The sequence below is a fragment of the Hippoglossus hippoglossus genome, chromosome 6 (assembly GCF_009819705.1).
Source record: "Hippoglossus hippoglossus isolate fHipHip1 chromosome 6, fHipHip1.pri, whole genome shotgun sequence".
NCBI lineage: Eukaryota > Metazoa > Chordata > Actinopteri > Pleuronectiformes > Pleuronectidae > Hippoglossus > Hippoglossus hippoglossus.
The window spans coordinates 24,966,913-24,986,266 of NC_047156.1; the positions used below are offsets into that span (position 1 = coordinate 24,966,913).

At 42.0% G+C, this 19,354-nt stretch overlaps 1 protein-coding gene across 1 annotated transcript in view; it reads right to left on the reverse strand.

Annotated features, from left to right (window-relative positions):
* The window catches only part of met (MET proto-oncogene, receptor tyrosine kinase), a 72,194-nt gene extending 53,417 nt beyond the window's left edge, over positions 1-18,777 (reverse strand). The window contains exons 1-2 of the mRNA XM_034587816.1: positions 18,518-18,777; positions 15,804-17,004 (exon numbers count right to left, since the gene is read on the reverse strand). Coding sequence (XP_034443707.1) covers positions 15,804-17,003 — 1,200 coding nt within the window. The 5' untranslated portion in view covers position 17,004; positions 18,518-18,777. The remainder of the gene's footprint in view (positions 1-15,803; positions 17,005-18,517) is intronic.
* Positions 18,778-19,354: the final 577 nt, after the last annotated feature.

Sequence of the window (19,354 nt, forward strand, 5' to 3'; positions counted from 1 at the left end):
CGTTTCCTTCTTTACGTTCATGAGGAAACATTTTTGACATGATGAACTTTTTTCGCCCCCAGAAAATGTTACAGTAACATGAGCAACACATTTGAAACTGCACCTTCACTGGCATTGTGAAATGTCAGAGCCAGATATTTCACAACCTGAACAAATATAACCACAACCATCTGCATGGCAAGACACCACTGTATAGATGAGAAATTATGTTTAGTGAGTTTACATTCACACATGATAGGTGTAGGCACTGCAGCGCTTTCTAAATATATATGGTCCCCTCGGGGAAAAAGGGGCTACAAGGATAATGTGGATGAATACGGATGTGAACAAGTCCAAACACTTTGTCTTAATACTTTGTGACAGTCCTTCTACTCGGTAAGTAATGACACGGGGTAACCTTCGGGGCGCAAATGAGCGCCACATCCCACTTTGCTTTTTCAGCCGGCATATTACTCACTCAGGGCGATATTTCAGAGCATTAATGTCTTTCTGAGGTCCGATTGATCACCAAACTGACAGCTGAGTGGAGCGATCGGCCATATTTACTGAAGTGGCTTCCATTCCGGCATGTGCTCTTAATAACAGAAACGCATGAAGGGGGGCTGTCCTAGTGTCCGGGCTGCTTTGCAGAGTTAACAAAAGTCATCTATAGTCGAGATTTTATTAGCATTAGCATTACCTTCACCCACTGATTACTACAGCCACAGGGGAATGTAAAGATATGTCTGTTATCCAATGCACGGCTTAAACAGCTTCACTGGATATGTCAAAAATAATTGGCCCCTTAAGCCGAGAACAACTACATTCGATTTGAAGCAGGGATATACAAAAAGGTTTGAAAAAAACATAAACTGACATTTTTCATTGTTATTTTTTTTATTATTATTTCTTTTTTTGGTCATCCAGAGTTCCTGCTTTCTATCAGTCTGGAATAATCAAATCCATCCACTGGTGCAAACACTTGGCAGAATCTCCACGGTGAAGATTTCACTCTGAGCAGGATTTTTGACATAAACAGCTCGACAAGCCTTCTCGCTACCATTTAAAGCATCAAATATTCATGACTATAAGTGGCTCTTCTGCTTCTCTCTATCTTGGAGCCAGTCTGAAGTGTGGGGGCATTGCTCACACATGAGGTACAGCAGTGAAAAGCAGCTGGACAGCTGCAGCCAAACAGCAGCCGTTGCGGAGCAGCCAGATAACCTCAGGTTATAAACAGCGCTGGACGGTTCTTCAGTGGCAAGGCAGCTTATCAACCGAGGGTCAACATGAGGTTTGAACACGTGGGCCTCCTCGTCTCTGCTCTGTCCTGGATGAGAAGAGGTCTCTGGCAGGTGTTGTGCTGGCAGAAACACTGTGCTCATACTCACAGCACGCTCACTTCAGAGAAGAAGTAGAAAACAAGGAAACAAATGTGCGCTCAGGGCGAGAGGAATCTGAAATGTGGCAGACGGGAAGAAAGTTTTCTTCACAGGCCATGTACTTTTGTATTGCTTGGAAGCCTGTCCTTTTATATGTGTCCCTTTTCACCAAGTGATGCAGAAAAGCATATTTAATATTCCAACGTCTCTCCGTGGAAACTGATGGAGCTAAAAATAATTATAAAACCCCATGGAAACACAGCCAAAACCTCTTCAAAAACAGACGTGGCTTTTATAGAGGGCGATCTTTATGAAGCCACCATTAAATATTTCACTGCATGTCTCAAAAACTTGCATGCTGCAGACATTTGTGCACTACAGCATGATGAAGCAACATTACAGACAAGTCTTCTCACACTCACACACATATGATAGGTTCATATAAATGTATATGCAGAGTTGTAACTTTTATAAACTTGTGCTCACTTACTGAGTCAGCAGGCCTGAGGCCAGAATATTGAAGGCTCTTGACTGGAGGATGTCAGCACACTGACTTAATGTCCAGGGCTCGGTAGGGGTGAATGTCGGTAATGCAACAATAATGGTTTCTTGATGTGAAAACAAACTGGTCATCAGATTTCCCCTCAAACCATAAAAACAGCAATTTAGTCACTTGTGCAACATGAACAAAAACTCATTCTATATTCCCATAGAACTTAAAGTTGTGGGAAATGACTTTTTCAGATTTTTTAAGACTCTCTCCTCACTTCTGCAACTCAAAACAAGCTTGGCAGAGTCCAGCTCTTTTTAACCGTAAAACCCACAATTCAGTTTCCGATAAAGGCTCCTGAGCTGTGTCAGGTGTGAGCTTGCCTTCCTCCTGCAGTATGATTCAAGCGAGGATCACTGATGAGGTGGATAAGATCAAAGCTGAAAGAAAATATCTGAGCCGTCCGAGGGCTTGGCTCGATACCTTCTCTGTTTGTGGGGCATTGTCTGGAAGCACGGCGGGGTGATAAAAACCAAACAAGTGTGCGGACACAGAGACGGAGGGGAGGTTTCTTCTGTTCGCCTCAATTACTTGAGTACACAGTCAGGCACAATCCTTTGCTTGCATTGTGAGGAGATTACTGGCTGAATGGAATCGGGGGGATTAGTCCCCATCTGGAATGAGACCATCCACTGGAATGACATGGTGTCCACTTTCATTTGGTTAGAAATGTAGGATTCTTCATTGGTTATCTGTGTAATCAGGAAGCATGTTGAAATAGTGGACAGAGGTCTGCGACACAGGAAATTCATCGGATCATCCACATCAAAAGAGACTTAAAGGGGCAATTTGTCAAAATACGTTCTCACTTGTTGCCTCTAGTGGTGAGCACATTATTTGGGGTTTTTTTTCTGTCTCTGGTGTTTGCAGCACTGAAAAATTGCCTGATCAAATATAAGCCAAACCATCTGCATTGCTAATTACAACTCAACGCAAATGACCGAAACATATGTCATTTATTTGAACTGACCCTTTAAGGATGCTGGCTCTTTTGACTGTGCATTTGGCTGATGATGGAGGTGACGGTGGTTTCCTTTACTTAAATTACAGGGCTGGTGGTTCGTCCTGCCCACATGTCAAAGTCCTGAGAAAGAAACCCCCATTGATTCTTTTCTCCTGTTAAATTTTCTCCTTAAAAACACTTTGGATTAACTGTTAATTACAGCTGAGTCAACAGACGCATGTTAACTCAACAGAATGGACCGGTCAGATGTTTCTGCCCATGTGTTTTTATGTGTGGACTTTTTGATGTACTCACTGCTACAGTTACTGAAGCTTGTGAAATATGAGGCTGAGGTAAGCTTTCATTTCTGCCTTCCTAGCGTCTGAGGCCACAGGCCTGCTGGGATCATTTGCTGCTCTGCTGAACTTTGTGATTATGAGCGTTTCAAAGGACCAGACTCAGACACTATGACAGAGCTCAAAGGATCTAATGCCAAGGAAATGAGAGTGATCTGGGGTCGAGGTGAGGCTGCTCCTCAGGATGGCAGTGGGCAGTAAGGGAGATTGCTTTTGGTACTTCATTTATAGCACGAGGGCTGACAGATGAGCATCCACATGCCTCATTTCAGTAGAAAGCAGGATATCACCATGTGGTGAAATAGAAGCGTAGGAAGCATGTCGCTGATTAGGAAATAGCTTGGGGTGCCTTGACTCATAAGCTCACCGGAGCAGAGCCCCACATTATTTGACACTAAACAAGTGTATAATGATTGGCTTCTGGCACTGCTGCACAGGAAAGCATTTAGAAAAACAATCAGAGATGAGTCTGTCATCAGGAAAGTATCTTGTTTTCAAGATGGTGTCAAAACAGAAAGACACAGTAGCCAACAAGGCTCTTTGGTGTAGTGGCGGCTGGAGAAGTGGCTATATTCTTAATCTATGTCAAAGTCTTTTTTTAAAGCAGCCCGTCAAGCAAAGGATAAAGGTTGTTTGATATAAACAGTGACATGAAGGTAAAGGGCAGGCGATGTTTTACCTGTACCTCTACACCTCTTGTAGAGCAACCAATGGTTTGTTTTGATAAATGATTATTCTTTTAGTCCATAAAGCATCAAAAATAGTGAAAAAAATTAAATCACTCCTGAGAGGCCTATTTGACAATTATGTTGTCCCTCTGACACCATTAACCAAATAGATATTCAATAATATTCAATGATGTAAAAAGGAAAAGCTGAACAACTAACAAATGAGCAAGGAAGAGAAGTGCAAAACAACAAGTTGATGATAAATATCAGCCATGGTCTAAATTTAACTGTATTTGGCGGATGTTGGTTGTTGGTAATTTCCCAACCTGCTTATTGGAAGACAGCTTGCAGGCACTGACGGTTTGCGTATTTACTGCTCGACTCTTTATCTAGGGAACAAAGATAAGATGTGCATACAAAAGCCTGCATGCAAAAGGATTTACCCGCACACTTCCATCTCTCCAACAAAACAAGAAACCAGACTCCTGGACTAATGATTAACTCTGCAGATTCAAAACTAAACACACTTTGAGTGGATGTAAAATAATGTTGGAAAAGGCCAGGAAATACCTTCAGACATTGACAGGATCCAACTGATGAGATGTTGAAATAATCTTGCTGCCTTTCTGCACGACAGTTTTTAAAGTGCTATTTCATGACTTAATCTGAAAGGTGATCCTGATTAAACCGTGGTAGCACACTTCAACCTGTGGTTATGTATTTGGCATCGACTTCATTGTGTGGCTAATTCAAGGGAAGGGTTTATGATGCAAAGCAAAAGATACAGTCCGTGCTATTGTGCTTTTAGTTTCTTGATGTGCTTTGCAGCTGTTGTGGGTGCTGACCAACTCTCTCCTCACGCAAAGAGACCTGCCTGGACACGGCTGCCGGGTGACGCAACGGCCCACCTGAGAGAGGAGGGGTGGAGGGTACACAGCTGCCAGCTCTCACCGAAAAACACAACGCTGTATGGGCAGTCACTTTATAATCTCCCTGATTTATCCACAAATTGCTGGATCACAATTTCCCAACACTAAAATTGGCATATTTAGCAGCAATATATTTATTATTGCATTTAATATCACAAAGAAAATCTGATATTAGATATTTTTCTAACTGAAAACTGGAGATAGGGACATTTGGACATTTTTAAATGAACCGATTATCAAAATATTTAGGGTGAATTTGGGTAATGTTGGAAGTTTTTTGCAATTTTGACTTCTGTGACTTATTCCGATATCTGTTTTATACTTTAGATCCTTACGATGTTTTCTAACCACACCAGAAGAGTTTTCTTAGTAGTGTTCTTTGTGCCAAAAAAGAAAATTCTGCTTGAACCCTAAGCATTAAGAAAAATGACTGAGAAAATGAATAAGAAAATGTCTATTATTCAAAGAAATGTCATTCATTGATATTAACATGTAAAAATCATATCTTAAATAAATAAAATATAAAATTGATTTAACACATTCTATTGAAGGTGTATCACACTTTTTAAATCAAATAAAATTCATTCAACAGCAAGCAAAAACAACAATAACAGATTATTCATTCAGTAATTTGCCTTCTATTGGGGCTACTCAGGTGAGAGACCCTCATCATTGATCATCCCAACAGGTGTGTTCGAGATGGACTTATAGTCCGTCTGTGTCTGACTTGATGTGATCTGCTGGCCAATAGTTTGTCAATATATAAACCAAAGGTTTCAGTCTTAAAATATCAACATATCTAATTTTACTTGTTTATTTAACTTATTTATTGAAACTTAATACATGGACTTTTTAACTGGTTATGGTCTCTCTCATTTTAATATTGCTGCCTCTTTGAGACCTACGGCAAATGAGACATCAGGGAGAAAATGGGCTTCTTCTATAAACTATTCTCGGTTTCTGTAGTTGCTACAGACCACCGGCGAGGTCAGACGAAACGATTTCCAGCAGGGTTGGGGTTAGTGTATGAACGGTACTAAGACAAAATGACAATGTGGTCAAATAACAGTTAGCATACAGCAACAAGATGATACATTACCACATAGCTATGCATCCTGCAAACAGCTGTGTGTCTTTTTTGCACTCCCTTGACCAGGAGACGCCGGAAACACGACTTCTTTGTCAATAGAGGCGCCAAAATCAATGAAAACAACCAACATATTTCATTTCGTTTAGAATCCATCACTTTTCATACTGGTCACCCTGTAGACCCTCTGTATTACATACTCAGATGCAACACAAGAGACAGACTGTGATCATTTGGTGATTATAATCAAGTGGATTCAATTTGCTCTTATATTGCTGTTGTTTTCTGTTTTGACAGTTTCAGTGTTGCACTGTTCTTTCTCTTATCTGAGAGCAGAATTACCAGCTTGTTGTTGTACAGCTCCACTAACCAGTCAAGATTCAGGAAATAAGGTCACATCTTCACTCCGTTCCCTGACATAAAGTGTTTTTTGCAGAACAATATGATGATACAGTGATGTCATCAACTCATCATTTTTCCAATAAAACCTTTGTGGACGTTTGTGACAAATTTGAAGAAAATCCCCTGAGCTGCGTAACTTTAGATTTCACATTATGAACGTCAGAACATTTCACATACAAGTTAGAAAGTTATTTGACACACACACACACACACACACACACACACACACACACACACACACACACACACACACACACACATCAAGAGGGACAGGATAGGACAGGAACATAGTATTTTCATTCTTCTGTTTATTCACGTTCGCTGCTGAAGACCCGCCTGTCAGCTACGTGCATCGCTGTTCACTGCACCCGGCTTAGCAAGGGCATGAACACGCTTGGGCATGTGTTACACAATCTATTACATCTGGGGTAAAACAAAACAAAACAACCCCCGTAAAGTGCAGGGGTGCCACTAATGACATGAAACCTGACAGATCCTTTCCTCTTATCATATATAGACAGATATAGCGATGTAAATAATGCATTTATCAACAACTGTACTTGATGTCAAATAAATAAATCAAGGACTTTTACTATACCACACAAAAATACACTTCTTTATATCCCGATTCATATATTTGTATGTGTTTGAAACGTTTCTGAAAAACATATGTGACACAGTTTTGTAGAAAGTTTTTTCTTGCGCTCATCTCCAATTATTTGTACATGTTGTTGTGTTATGTACTGTTTTCTGTACTTTTTTTCTCCATACTGTAATCCTACTTCTGCATGTCCTGGAAGTGATATGGAAAATAGTTTGAGAAGTAAATCCTCCATAGTCAGTGGAGAAAGCAGTATTTTTCCACTGAGAGGTAATGTGTTTTTTGGCTGCCAATAGAGCTAAGTGATTATATCCTGTATTTTATCATGCAAGTTCCAACTGGGTCATGAAGCCGTTTAAGATAATATAGAGACATATATAATGCAGATATTCAGAACGAGATGAGAAGGTCACAGGACCAAAACAAAAACATAAAAGTCCATCTCACACATGTCTGTTACAAAGTCTCTGCAGCATCTTTATAAACCGGGTGATTGAAGAAAACTACTTCAGGTCGATGGTAGAGTTTTACATGTACCAGCGCCAGTGGAGCACAGGGAGAGTTCAAGCGAACAAATACCAGCTCAGTGATGGCATGAGCAGGCTCGGGCATGTGACGCTCAGACACCGTGACATCTACAGCAGAACCCACTGAATCAGCAGCACCACTAAGAGACAGAGAACGTTCAGCACATCCAATGTCTGACTGCTGCAGGTCGAATCATCTGAAACCCTCACAGTGTGGAAAACTACAGGGAGAATATCAGGGGCTGATCGATCAGCTGTTAATTCATGCAGGACCTCCACTGGTTGCATATTTGAACTCTTCAGTTTTACGGTAGCTGCTGCAAACGGCTGCAGACGCACTACTATTTAACCATCTAACCTTTCATATGAGAGTTTCATGTTCAAACTGAACACTGAAATGTAGATTATAAGCAGATGTACTGAGATTGAAGAAAAGACAGTTTGTTCCCAGGTGGAATTTTGTCCAAATGATAACTGGAAGTCTTAAGATTTTATCATGCTGACTATCTTTTCTCTTTTTTCTATCTTTTTTTTTTCCTCTCCTCCTGTTAAGCCTTTTAAACTATTGTTTTGAAAAGCCAGTCATGACAACTGCGTCAACCCATTTTTAACCATTTCGTTTTTTTTACAGAATTTGAGGCAAGATCCCCTTTTGACCTTTAGGAAAAGTTTTAGTCGATAAAAATTTGAACTCAAGATGCAGGTTAGCCACTGTAAAACAGCACGGGTCTATGTTAATAATGTTTTTTTCAATTCAAATTAACCCTCACCGACATAAAAGTCCTAACTTGTTTTGTGACAGAAGGCTGGCGTGAGCATGAAGTCTTCAGTCAACAACCTGGCACCTCTCTATTGGCTTGTCAAACAATTCCATGTACAGTATGCGTCCCAGAAGTGAACTCAGAGTTTTACAGTCTGCACCCTCTATTATCACTTACTTTGAAAACAGGAAAATTTAAATCATTCCAACGAGAAAAAAGGGAGAAATCTCAAGGACGTATAGATTCACAGAAAGATGGAAGATTATGTCCACACTGAACAAGCAGTAGCTGTTAAAGGTTTCCTGCTGCAACAACACATACTATTTTAGATTATATATCGTTTCAGAGATTAAGATTAAGATTCAGATTGATCTGCAGGGGAAAGTCAGGTCAAATCTGTGAAACATAATTTTTTCTTTTTCTGCTGTTTGCAAACATGCAAATTAGATGTTCCTGCATCTTTTCCAGTTGCCAAACAACTGACAGGCACAGGGTGATTAACAGTACGTTGGAAGTCACATTACTGGATCTCCTCTATTTCATAATCAATCATTAGGAATTCCTTGACAGAGTAACATTGAATCAATGGGCCTCCCTGTGCTTGTTTTTTTAAAGCCTGCGTTTAGAGAGTGTTCATTAAAACGGGCCGGCTAATTAAAATGACTGTCGGTCAAAAGCGTCTCTCGGCTGGAATTATATTATGTGCACTATAATCAATCAGGCCGAAGATTCAATTTAAAAGCAATCAGCATTTGGTGGGGTCTCGCGAATCAATGGTAATCCGATGATAATTTTGACCTCGAATGTGGCCGTTCTTTATTTTTAGTCTCAAATGTCGCTGCACCCGCTATAGACTTGGGAATGGATGCCGGGTATGCTGGTGATGCACCAAATCCCCGCCGTGGCTGTAGACACTACATTACCCAGGAAAATGACCTAACATTTCTTTTTTTAAAGCAACGCTCTAAAGCAGTGGTCGCCAACCCGTCGATCGCGATCTACCGGTCGATCTCGCAGTCTTCACTGTCGATCCCCCGAACTCTCTGGACTCACTGGCTGTCGTCGCGCCGCAGATCAGCTGTGTGTCCGTTGTCTGTTTTTCACACGCGCTGTGTGTCGGTTACTGGCGGCGGAGCTGCAGGTTTATCTCCTGCATTTCCTTCAAGAACAAGTTGGTTCCTAAGTGGATTTTTTGGCTCCTAAATGGTGGAATGAGCTCCCCAATGACATCAGGACAGAAAGTCTACACATCTTCCGCCGCAAACTAAAAACACACCTCTTCCGACTATACCTTGAATAAAGGTTTAAACTAACAATTTAGTATCACTTAAATGACACTTACTTATAGCACTTTGTAGCTTTTTTGAAGAAATAGTACTTTCTTGATTCTTGTTGTTCTGGGTTTGTTCCTCATGGTTGATGCACTTATTATAAGTCGCTTTGGATAAAAGTGTCACCTAAATGAAATGTAATGTAATGGTAGATCTCGGCTCAAGTTTGGAATTAAAAAGTGATCTTGGGCTCGAAAAAGGCTGGTGACCACTGCTCTAAAGCAACAGAACCACTCTAGGCGTTGGATCCATATTTTTTGACGGAAAAATATCCGTGAGGATTGGTGGAGAGCGACTGAAATGCAAAAAAAGGCTGTTAATCACATTAAATCTTTTCTCTGATCAAGTTTTGGCATTCATGCTTAAAAATGAAGAGTCACAGTATGAGAGTGGGCCATTTAAAGCTAGGGTTGGTTGTAATCCTGGAAAAGCTAACAAGAGCAGGCTACACTTTGAAAATATGCCACTGATAAATCCCACACTCTCCAATCAGCCTTCTCGTCAAAGCTAAGCCCCCAAACACATGAACGCATGGACGTGCACAGAATAGGGCTAAAATTACAACTGTCCATTTGCCCTCTTTGACTGAGCTGCTCGTATGGAGAAAAAAACAAGTATAGTAATTGTTTTACTATGTATCAGTAGCCCAATACCATTGCAATATTATACAAGATTTACAGCTTTTGGCTAAGTAGCCCGCCGCTGCAAAATTTTTGCCGCTGCTGCTTCAGGATCAGGGCAGACAGACAATTAGGCCTGTGGTCTTTTGCCTGTCGGAACTGCGCTCACTTTGCACTGACAATAAACACCAACACTTAACCAGAGATCATTTGGACACGTACAGTACTCGACTGGATTACTTTGTGTTTGTTTGATTCATTCTACAATTTATGAAGAACATACAAAATTGTGTGTGCATGCAGTTTAAATGCTACATACAATGCAAGACGAGAGGCGTACAGCCAGGACATCAGGGATAAAGTGAACAGAACGATACGGATTCATGACCCAACACCATAGATTCATAATTAAATAATAACACAACTTTTCTGTGACTCACTCTCTAACTTCTGACTCACGTCTCTGCTTCAGGGGTGTTTGTCTCTCCAGCTGAAGACTGGGTCATGTGCAGTAAGAGCACAGGCAGGGTGCACACAGGTCGGTAAGTTTCAGACAAGTACGACAGGTTTCTCTTAATTTTTACAAATTGATCTTTTGGTGGCTATCAGGATGTGAAGAGGATTTCAACACATAAGATAAACAGTGTTTAAGAAACAACTTAACTACCTTCACTTTAATCACCCAAAGACTTTTACTGTGTTTTCTATGTGCAACGTGGTTAGTCGATTATTAAATTCCTTTTGACGTTTTGATATCTACTCAAATTAAATACTTAGTCCACTAACTTTCTGAGACACACAGTGGTGATCGACCACATTACTTAATGCTTCTATATTTAATGATTGTACAATTGTTAACCTCTTAGAAAAATGTTTTAAACTGATACCAGAAAAGTAGCTTGATTAAAAAAACTCTCTAAACTTCTTGTGCTCAACATCTCATCATGAAAATGAATGATTTCATTAGTTTCAGGCTCTCGGGGTAACTGAGAGCAGCCTGAGGACAGAAACACCCCCACAGAGACCAAAAGAACAACAGATTTGCACCATCACTCAGACGGCTAAGAAGAGAGGCCCTCTTCATTACAACGTTTATCAAATCCTGCTGCCTGAACTGGAGCGAGGAGGCATGTCTGCGCTGACAGTCGCTCTTAACAACATCAAACATACTCTCACACGGAGCTTTCAAGCTCATCCATTGACAGAGCAAATGACTAAATATAACCTCCTGCGGGCTCACGTCTGCCTCATCTGAAAATGTACAACTGCTATGAATTTTATGGCTGCGCCTATCTCTCCCAGTCCTCATGATAACAGAGAGTCTATCTGCCATATGCTACTGATACAAGTCATAAAACTATTAAGCAGCGCTAGGATTAGTGCATTCAACTCTCAGAGCTTCTAATGGTTTTTCTATGTTCTGCTTGTTTTTCTAACCTGCCAGCCGAGGACAAGAGGTTACAACTAAGATTGCAATAAAAATAGAAATTGGGAAACGCTCCCAAGCTACAGTTGAGCTAAAAGCCCATTTGGCTGCAGCGATTCGGCACTTGAACTGCTGCGTCTGCATGTTTGCAGATGGAAGGATGGAAAAGGAAATATTGAAATATTTGAAAGAGCAGATTTTCTTTTTGAATAAGTCAGTGTTGTGGTTTTGGGACTATCCAAGTGTGGACAGTGATGCAACTGTGAGAGAACGAAGTCGGCATATCTGTAAATCATGCTGTTTGCAGATATATCAAAGTATGATGCTAGAGTTCGAAAACAAAGTTCTGAATCTTAACTATAGAGGACAGAGATGCTCCTTCACCTCCAGCAGAACGGATGTCATAACCCTAACCCCTAATCAAGTGAGTTCACAGGAAAGAATGTCTCATAAAGTAACAGTACATTCTCACTACGACTGATCAAAACACAGTCACTGTCATGAGATGGAGGTGAAGGAGAGTTTTGCACAGTGCACATCACTTGGTACGGATAGTTTGAAACAGGAAGAGCATGAGGACCTATCTGTGTTGATGTGCAGCAGGAGGATTTCTGCTTTGATTCTGTGCACAGGAGCTCAACCGGCTCTGTGTGCGAGTTATCGGTTTACAGAGGACGATTGCTTCTGACATTCGCACATTCCAAAGCACCACAAAATTTGTTCACTGTTAAGTGTTATATCAGAGCAAATGCTTCACATCTGTTCATCAAAGACGCCAGAAGCTAGAGGCTGTGGTTTGTTCTGTGGTCATCAAATGCTGAACTGTTTTCCCTCTTTCTTTTCTCCTCGTATTTCGTGACAAAATATGTGTCACATTTGTGCATTGAATGTGTGGAGGTGAGAACGTTTTTTCGTATGTAATGCATCACTGTGTGAACAGGCACTGGGTTAGACCTCAGACTGCTGTAAACTGACCTCATGATAGGATCAGATCAAGATCTGACACCTCAGAAAGTCGATAGCTCGACATCGACGCAGCAAAAAGCTTCTCTGGCGTTACTGATGTGACTTCCACTTTCCCACAGGTGCTGGTAACAGGTGGGAGTCGAAGGCAGTGGGGACGAGGCCTCGCCAGCGTGGCAGGCTGCCACAGTGGGTCGGGGCGGATCATCTTCCGCCCAGCTGCTGATGCCCTGTTATCCCCGAGCCATTCATCACGGCTCGCTGAGAGTCAGATATGTGCACCCCTCGAACGCCGCAGCTCCAAGCATTCCTCACTTTCCCCAGTGGATCTCCACTGCTGACGGCACTAAGGGCCATGCTGATGTACCCAAACATCCACTTACCATCATGCTTTTGCATGTATTCACAAAGCTGGTTTGAATCTGTTGTAAGAGCTTAGCCACAGGTCACTCTTCATGTCTGTCTGTATACGTTCTCCACTGCAGCTTGTGCCTTCAAAATCACCACTCACTGAAACATGTTTTTTGACACTGCACCTGCCTGTAATCCATGAAAACTTCGGACTCAGGTTGGGCTTGGAAACAAAATACAGACTGTCCGTTGGGTTCTAATCAGGCTCGGTTAATTTTCTTTTGGGCTTGGTTGTACTGTGATGTACAACGCAAGTTTCAAAATATTACAAAAAATTGGCTTTGCAAATGTTTTCTAATATGAAAGTCAGTGTATTAAACATGTTTGTTCGGCCTTGAGGATACAAACAATGGATATTAAAAACTGAACATAAAAATAACTGTTGTAGTTTACAAGAATACATCTTTGAAGCAGACCTGATGTTCCCTATAATGGATTATTTTCATACCATACAAAACTGAATGGAAAACTAAGGACGTCTCTAATAAAAAAAACAATTAACTGAACTATCTAAAAGCACCCTAGTTTGTACAATGGTAAGTTGTGAGGTAATGTGTCTACAATTTCTAATCAATTGTATAAAACATGCAAAACCACTGGTACAACCAATATGACAGGCTTTCTACCCAGTGTTATGGAGCACGGTTGTGGTTTGCTAATGTAAGCAATAAATGTGTCCGCTCTGAAAGCACATGCAGCGATATTTGAAGTATGTGCATATTTACAGAAATAAAACCCTGCATAGTGACATACACACACTGTTTTGACCGAGGTCTTCCTCAGGAGTGCGCTGGGTGTTTGCACACGACTCTAGTGTTACTTCTGTGTGTGCTTTCCCTTTGACAAGCAATTCAGTGTATAGTATGTCCAGGAGACGATGGTAATCCACTGGCTGACTGATGATATACTGTAGTGACTGATGCTGAGCTTATGTAAAGATGAAGTCACAGAGAGGGAAGCACTAGTGCACATATTGACAGAACCTTGAGTAGGGTGGTCTGCAGTTAAATTCATGTCACTATTGATCAGGTGATTCGGGCGATTGATTGGGTCAATGTTGATGGATTGGAGGGGAGTGGGCGAGTCACCAGGTAACAACTGGCTCACAGCAGCAGGAAGAAGGAGACTCTCAGTACAATGCAGATGAATTGGCGCAATCAGTACAAGAATAAACAGCAGATTTTAAGCTGTGTGTTTACATCTGCATCGGATGGCAGTGAAGGGATTGCAGCACCATTATATTTAAGCCCCTTGTTTTAGAGGGGATACAAGGTATTCAACTAGAAGAGCGCATACAAGGCCAAATTTCCCTTGGATTCAATTGAGCTGCAATAAATTTCACACACTTGTAGAAATCCCTTCCCTAATTGTGCCTTATTTCTTTCATCAAGATCCATGAAATAATTACTGGGAAATCAGTAAAATGTCAAAAAACACCCTATTTCAATGTTAAAAAAGTAAAAGCAAAATTCCTTGATTCACCCTAAAATGTTAAGCTTTCTATCCTGGCCCATACCACATCCTTCTACCGTGTTTGGTGGTAATCTTTCTAGTAGATTTTTTGTAACAAAGCTAAAAAACAAACATACAGACCTCCCAACAAACGGACTGGGGTGAAAACATTTCCTCCTTGGCAGAGGCAAATAAACCTGAATAAAGAAATCGGTTGTAATATACACGGTGTCAAAAGTGAGGTCTAAAACACAGGTACCTGTTCTGCCAGACCTTCATTAAATCTTTCTTCGTGCTTGTTTCCAAGTATCTTGGCCGCGCTCTTCTCTTCAGTAAGTTAAACACTTGATCACTTGGACTGAGGACAGATGACTGAAATGGCTCGTGAAGAACATTCAACTGTTTGTCATAAAAAACCTCTTGGTTTCCTGACATTTTGTTGTTTGGATGTGAACGACTTTAAATAAAAGCTGAGAGTCAGCACTTTAACCTCATTGTCATCATTTCATATAACTCCAGTGTGATGGAGTACAGAGCCATAACAATGAAAATGTGTTGTTCTGGTAGCTGCACTGTGTAGATCCAGCAATCAAACCATATCCATAAAAGAGGTTTATAAAAGCGACAGTTGTTGGAACAAGTACATCACCATGCTAAAATAACGTGTTCCTGAGAGGCAGTCGTGCATGTACGATGCTAACTAGAAGGGTCAGAGGTCAGGGGGACACGTTAGGAGGAGGTCATGCTTCAGTGTCTTGCTCAAGGACACTTCGACAAGGACACAGTAGACACAGTGACTGGCTGAACCCGAGACCACTCAGTCAGCGGCAGCAAACAAACCAACCTGAGCCGAGTTCTGTGACTGTACGGGATGAAAACTAAGCATTGATAACAGATGAGTGAGGCTTGTTTCAAGTGACAAAAAAATCTTGATGATGCTCGGAGGGGGTTGCTGATCTGGCACTTTTTCATTTCATGTTAGATGCATTGTAAGTAAGTAATAAGTTAGTACATAACTTGAATGACATTATATACACTACAGCAGAAGCCATTGTACAGTTTGCTATTAAACATAACAGCAGCCACTCCAGTTTATTCACCCTCAAACTGAATCAATAAAATGAAAAGAACAAGTTTGGAACTGTTTGGAACTGAGCGCAATTAGATACTTTAAACCAATTGAGCCCCATTTTGTAAAGAATTTGGTTATTTTTGCTAAACTATTAATGGAAATCTAAAACATTGGAGTAGAAAAATAGAGAATTTTAGGGCAAATGTCTTCTTTCCATCTTTCAGGGTTTGGAAGTTCATTGCCTGTTTTTGACAGTTGAGCAAAAAGCAAGTGCAAATGCAAAGTGGGAGTTCTACAATGGCTTCCCCTGCACATTCACCCCCAGCCCCCACCCAGCTCTTACCACATTGTAGCAGGACTTCTTATCAGATCCAGTGAAGTGATAGGGGTCTACGGTGTTGCACTTCTGCATGTACCTCTTGAACATGTAGTTGATGTGTTTCAGGGCGATGACGCAAACGGCTGAGTTTGGAGTCGGCTCTGGAGAGTTTGGTTTTCCTTGTGCGAAGGCAGCAAAAAGAACGTCATCGCCCTCTTCCACCTTCACCTGCTTCTGTAGTTCAACGTCATTGCCCACCGTTGTGACGTGAGCTGCCTGCAGGATGTTGAATATCTTCAAATCTTCCGTGGAGCGTCGCCGCCTCTTATCAGTGCTGATGCATTCGAGGGGCATCTCCACATAGCGGCGGATTGAGAGATCTGAGGAGCACATGCGAACAATGCGGGTGTGGTAGTCCTGAGAGTCGCTGCTCACCCGCTGCACAGTGAGGAAATAGGTAAACGGTCCACTGTGGAACGAGTAAATGTAGCGCAAGTAGTAGTTTCCACGAAGAGATGGAATCAGGTCCATGTATGAGTCGTTAGAGAAGAAGGTGAAGCCATTTTGGCTTGTCTTCATCTTCCGCAGAGAAATGGTGTGGGGATGTGTCCCACTGCCAGGTACTTTTTCTAAGCCAGGGATCTCAGAGTTCCCAGCAAAAAACTTGATGACGTTGCTCTCCACATTGAGCACCTGAGAACCTGAAGGGCTGACCACAACGTCCGAGTCGCTGGGTTGACCCTGGCCTTTCCTCACCTTGTCAGCAAAGCAGTAGACCTGTTCGTCTACCGTTTTAGGGCTTGTGTCATCATCCAGGACATGACGGCGGCAAACCCCGTTGTCTGCCGAGCCACAGCTATACAACCCTTTGTCGTAAATGTTCTCCACCACCAAGGCGATGTTGTGGTTGTCCACCCTGCCGTTGCTCTCTGTGCTGGTCAGTTTGTGGCCGCAAGTCTCATTGGCAAGCAGTGGCCCCGTGTGGTACTCCGAGAGTATGGTGAGGTTTGGGGCCAGGGCATAGATTCTGTTCACAGCCCCAACGTAGATGATCCCATCGAGCATCACCATGTTCTCGATGGGGAAGTCTGCAGTGAAGGTTGGGAGCTCATAGCTGACAGAGAGGTTGAGTTTGTTGGTTTCTGATGATTTATCACACTGGCCCTGTGTGCTGGGGCACAGGGCCCACAGCAGCATGACGGCGCGAAGCAAACTGCGATTCATCCTGTTCCAGAAATAAGAGACATGAGAAATGAGTTGGTAAAGCATCCCTGCTAGAACACAAAGACCTCAAAACATTCATCATAGATATCTCTCAATAGGTGGCCTCAATTGTTCTGGAGCGGGACTGTGAGAAAAAAGACACAATCTGTGCTGAATTGGGACGACTGAAAAGAAACAAGAGGGGAATCAATATCCCCTTTTAGGCTCCTAAATAGAACTGTGTCAGTGTGTAAAACCAGGGTTTACTCACTTTACCACAAGCATTGAAGGCAGTCATACTGAATTAACTGCAGTCTGTGTGGTGACACATGGCTTTAATATCATGCTCCTAATCATCAGTGCTTCTGCTTCTGAATCCCCTGACCCGAGAAAAACCAGCAGTCAGACTCGGGCGAGTACTTCTGTGGTGCTCAGCTCTGACTGAGTGACCACAGCGCAAGGCAGAGCAGTGAATCACCCAGAGAGAAGCCCGCTCTTTGCAGGGCGACGCAACCCTGGGCCCTAAGTTTAGACAACAAAAGCCCAAGGGAGCGGAGAGAAACTCAATTAAAACAAAAGAGGTGGGAGGGAGAAGGCAAAGGGGGACCGTCCCGCAAAATGATAAATAACCCCAGCCACTAAATGGCAATCCACTGGGAGATGCTTTTAGTGGAGAGGGTGAGAGGGAGAGGGGGAGAGGGGGAAAGGGAGAGAGCAACACCAAAGCATTTGCAAAATGTGCATTTGCATGCTCCCTATTTGGATGTGGTTATAACACAACCCTCAAACTAAATATGAAACCAAAATATAAACCAAAACAAGGAACCCATGCAGCACAGCCGGCTTGGTTTTTACACTCGATGCGCCGTGTTTCCCTGGGTTCATATTTTGACTGATTTACGAGTGATGTCTCCCTGTTGGCAGCTCATTTGTTTCAGGGAGACAGCTGAGTTTGTCATACCACCACATCATATCCAGAGGAGGATGTAAAGACAGACAGAACAGGTGCCTGTAGATACACTCCGGTTAAAGTCTGGAGCAAAATATATCACTGTAACACAAGAGGATAAAAGTGATGCAGTAGAAAGTAAAGATAAAAAGGCATAAATTAAAAACCAAACTTTCATACTCTAGAATAGAGTGGTACAGTATAATAAGGCAGTTTAGTTTTATTAAGGGGATTTGTAAATGAGTAACAAACTCTTGTTTTGATCTCACATTATGAGTAATATGGGGGGGCACATTACTACGCACCTGCACCAAACACAACGGCTGCTCTTTAGACAGGGACAAAAGACGGTGGCCAACAGTGAAAATGTTTTCAAATTTAGAGGAAAGTGACTCATGACGAAAAGTCTCAGAGAAAACCCACAGATTCGGAAGTTGGTAACATGGTGTGAGGAGCCAGTAACAACATTTCAAACCAGGCTGCCTGTGATAGTGTCAACCACAGGAGAACTTTCAGAATCAGTGAACATCTCTGGAAATTAATGAAAACAGAGCAAAGTCAAGGAACTATAAGAGGAAAGCCTCACCTGTTAGCGAGCAGCAGAGGCGAGTGTCCCTTGGTTCAAATCATATTCCACTGGGACTTTTTGACTTTCACATCAAGTCCAAACTAATCGCCGGGAGATGTTTTCCCTCTTCACCTCCCAATTCTGGAATAACTGGGAAAAAACAATCTTGTCGGCAATATTTTAAACTCAGTCTGGCTTGTTTTCCAACTCTGCTCCGTTGCGCTCCAGCTGAACTCAGTGAGGATCCCCTCAGACTGAATGAGCGCATCCAGCAGAAACACGCTGCGCGCCGTCTCTCGGCTCCTCTGGCTGTGCGTAAAAGCTCCGCCTCCTCCTCCTCCTCTTCTCCAAACTGCGTGACGCGTCCAGGTGCCGCCACGCCGGGGCTCCTCAGCCCGTGGAGCTCAGGTGAGACAGGAAAAACCCGAGAGAACAATAAATTATGAGCTCTCCTTAGTATTATGATGTTGCACAAAACCACCAATTACAACTGAGTCCGTTCCATTCTCAGACAGACACTTACTGATGGGTGCTTCCTGTCATTTTTACGCATTCTGATTATAACATCAGAAGACTGTAATTAGTTTGTATCTTTTCTAGTCTCATATCTAAAAGGACTAAAGAGGAGAAAACTCCTTATGACTTAACAGGAATTAATGATTCACCGTTTTGAGGGATTTACCCAACATTATTTTCTCTAAAGCGATTATTTTAAACAAATTAAATGCATTTACAGAAAACCTTATTTTACATTTCAAAGAATCAAGGAAATGCACAAAAATCTATCTATCTATCTATCTATCTATCTATCTATCTATCTAAACTTCTAAACTTCTTTCTTTCTTTCTTTCTTTC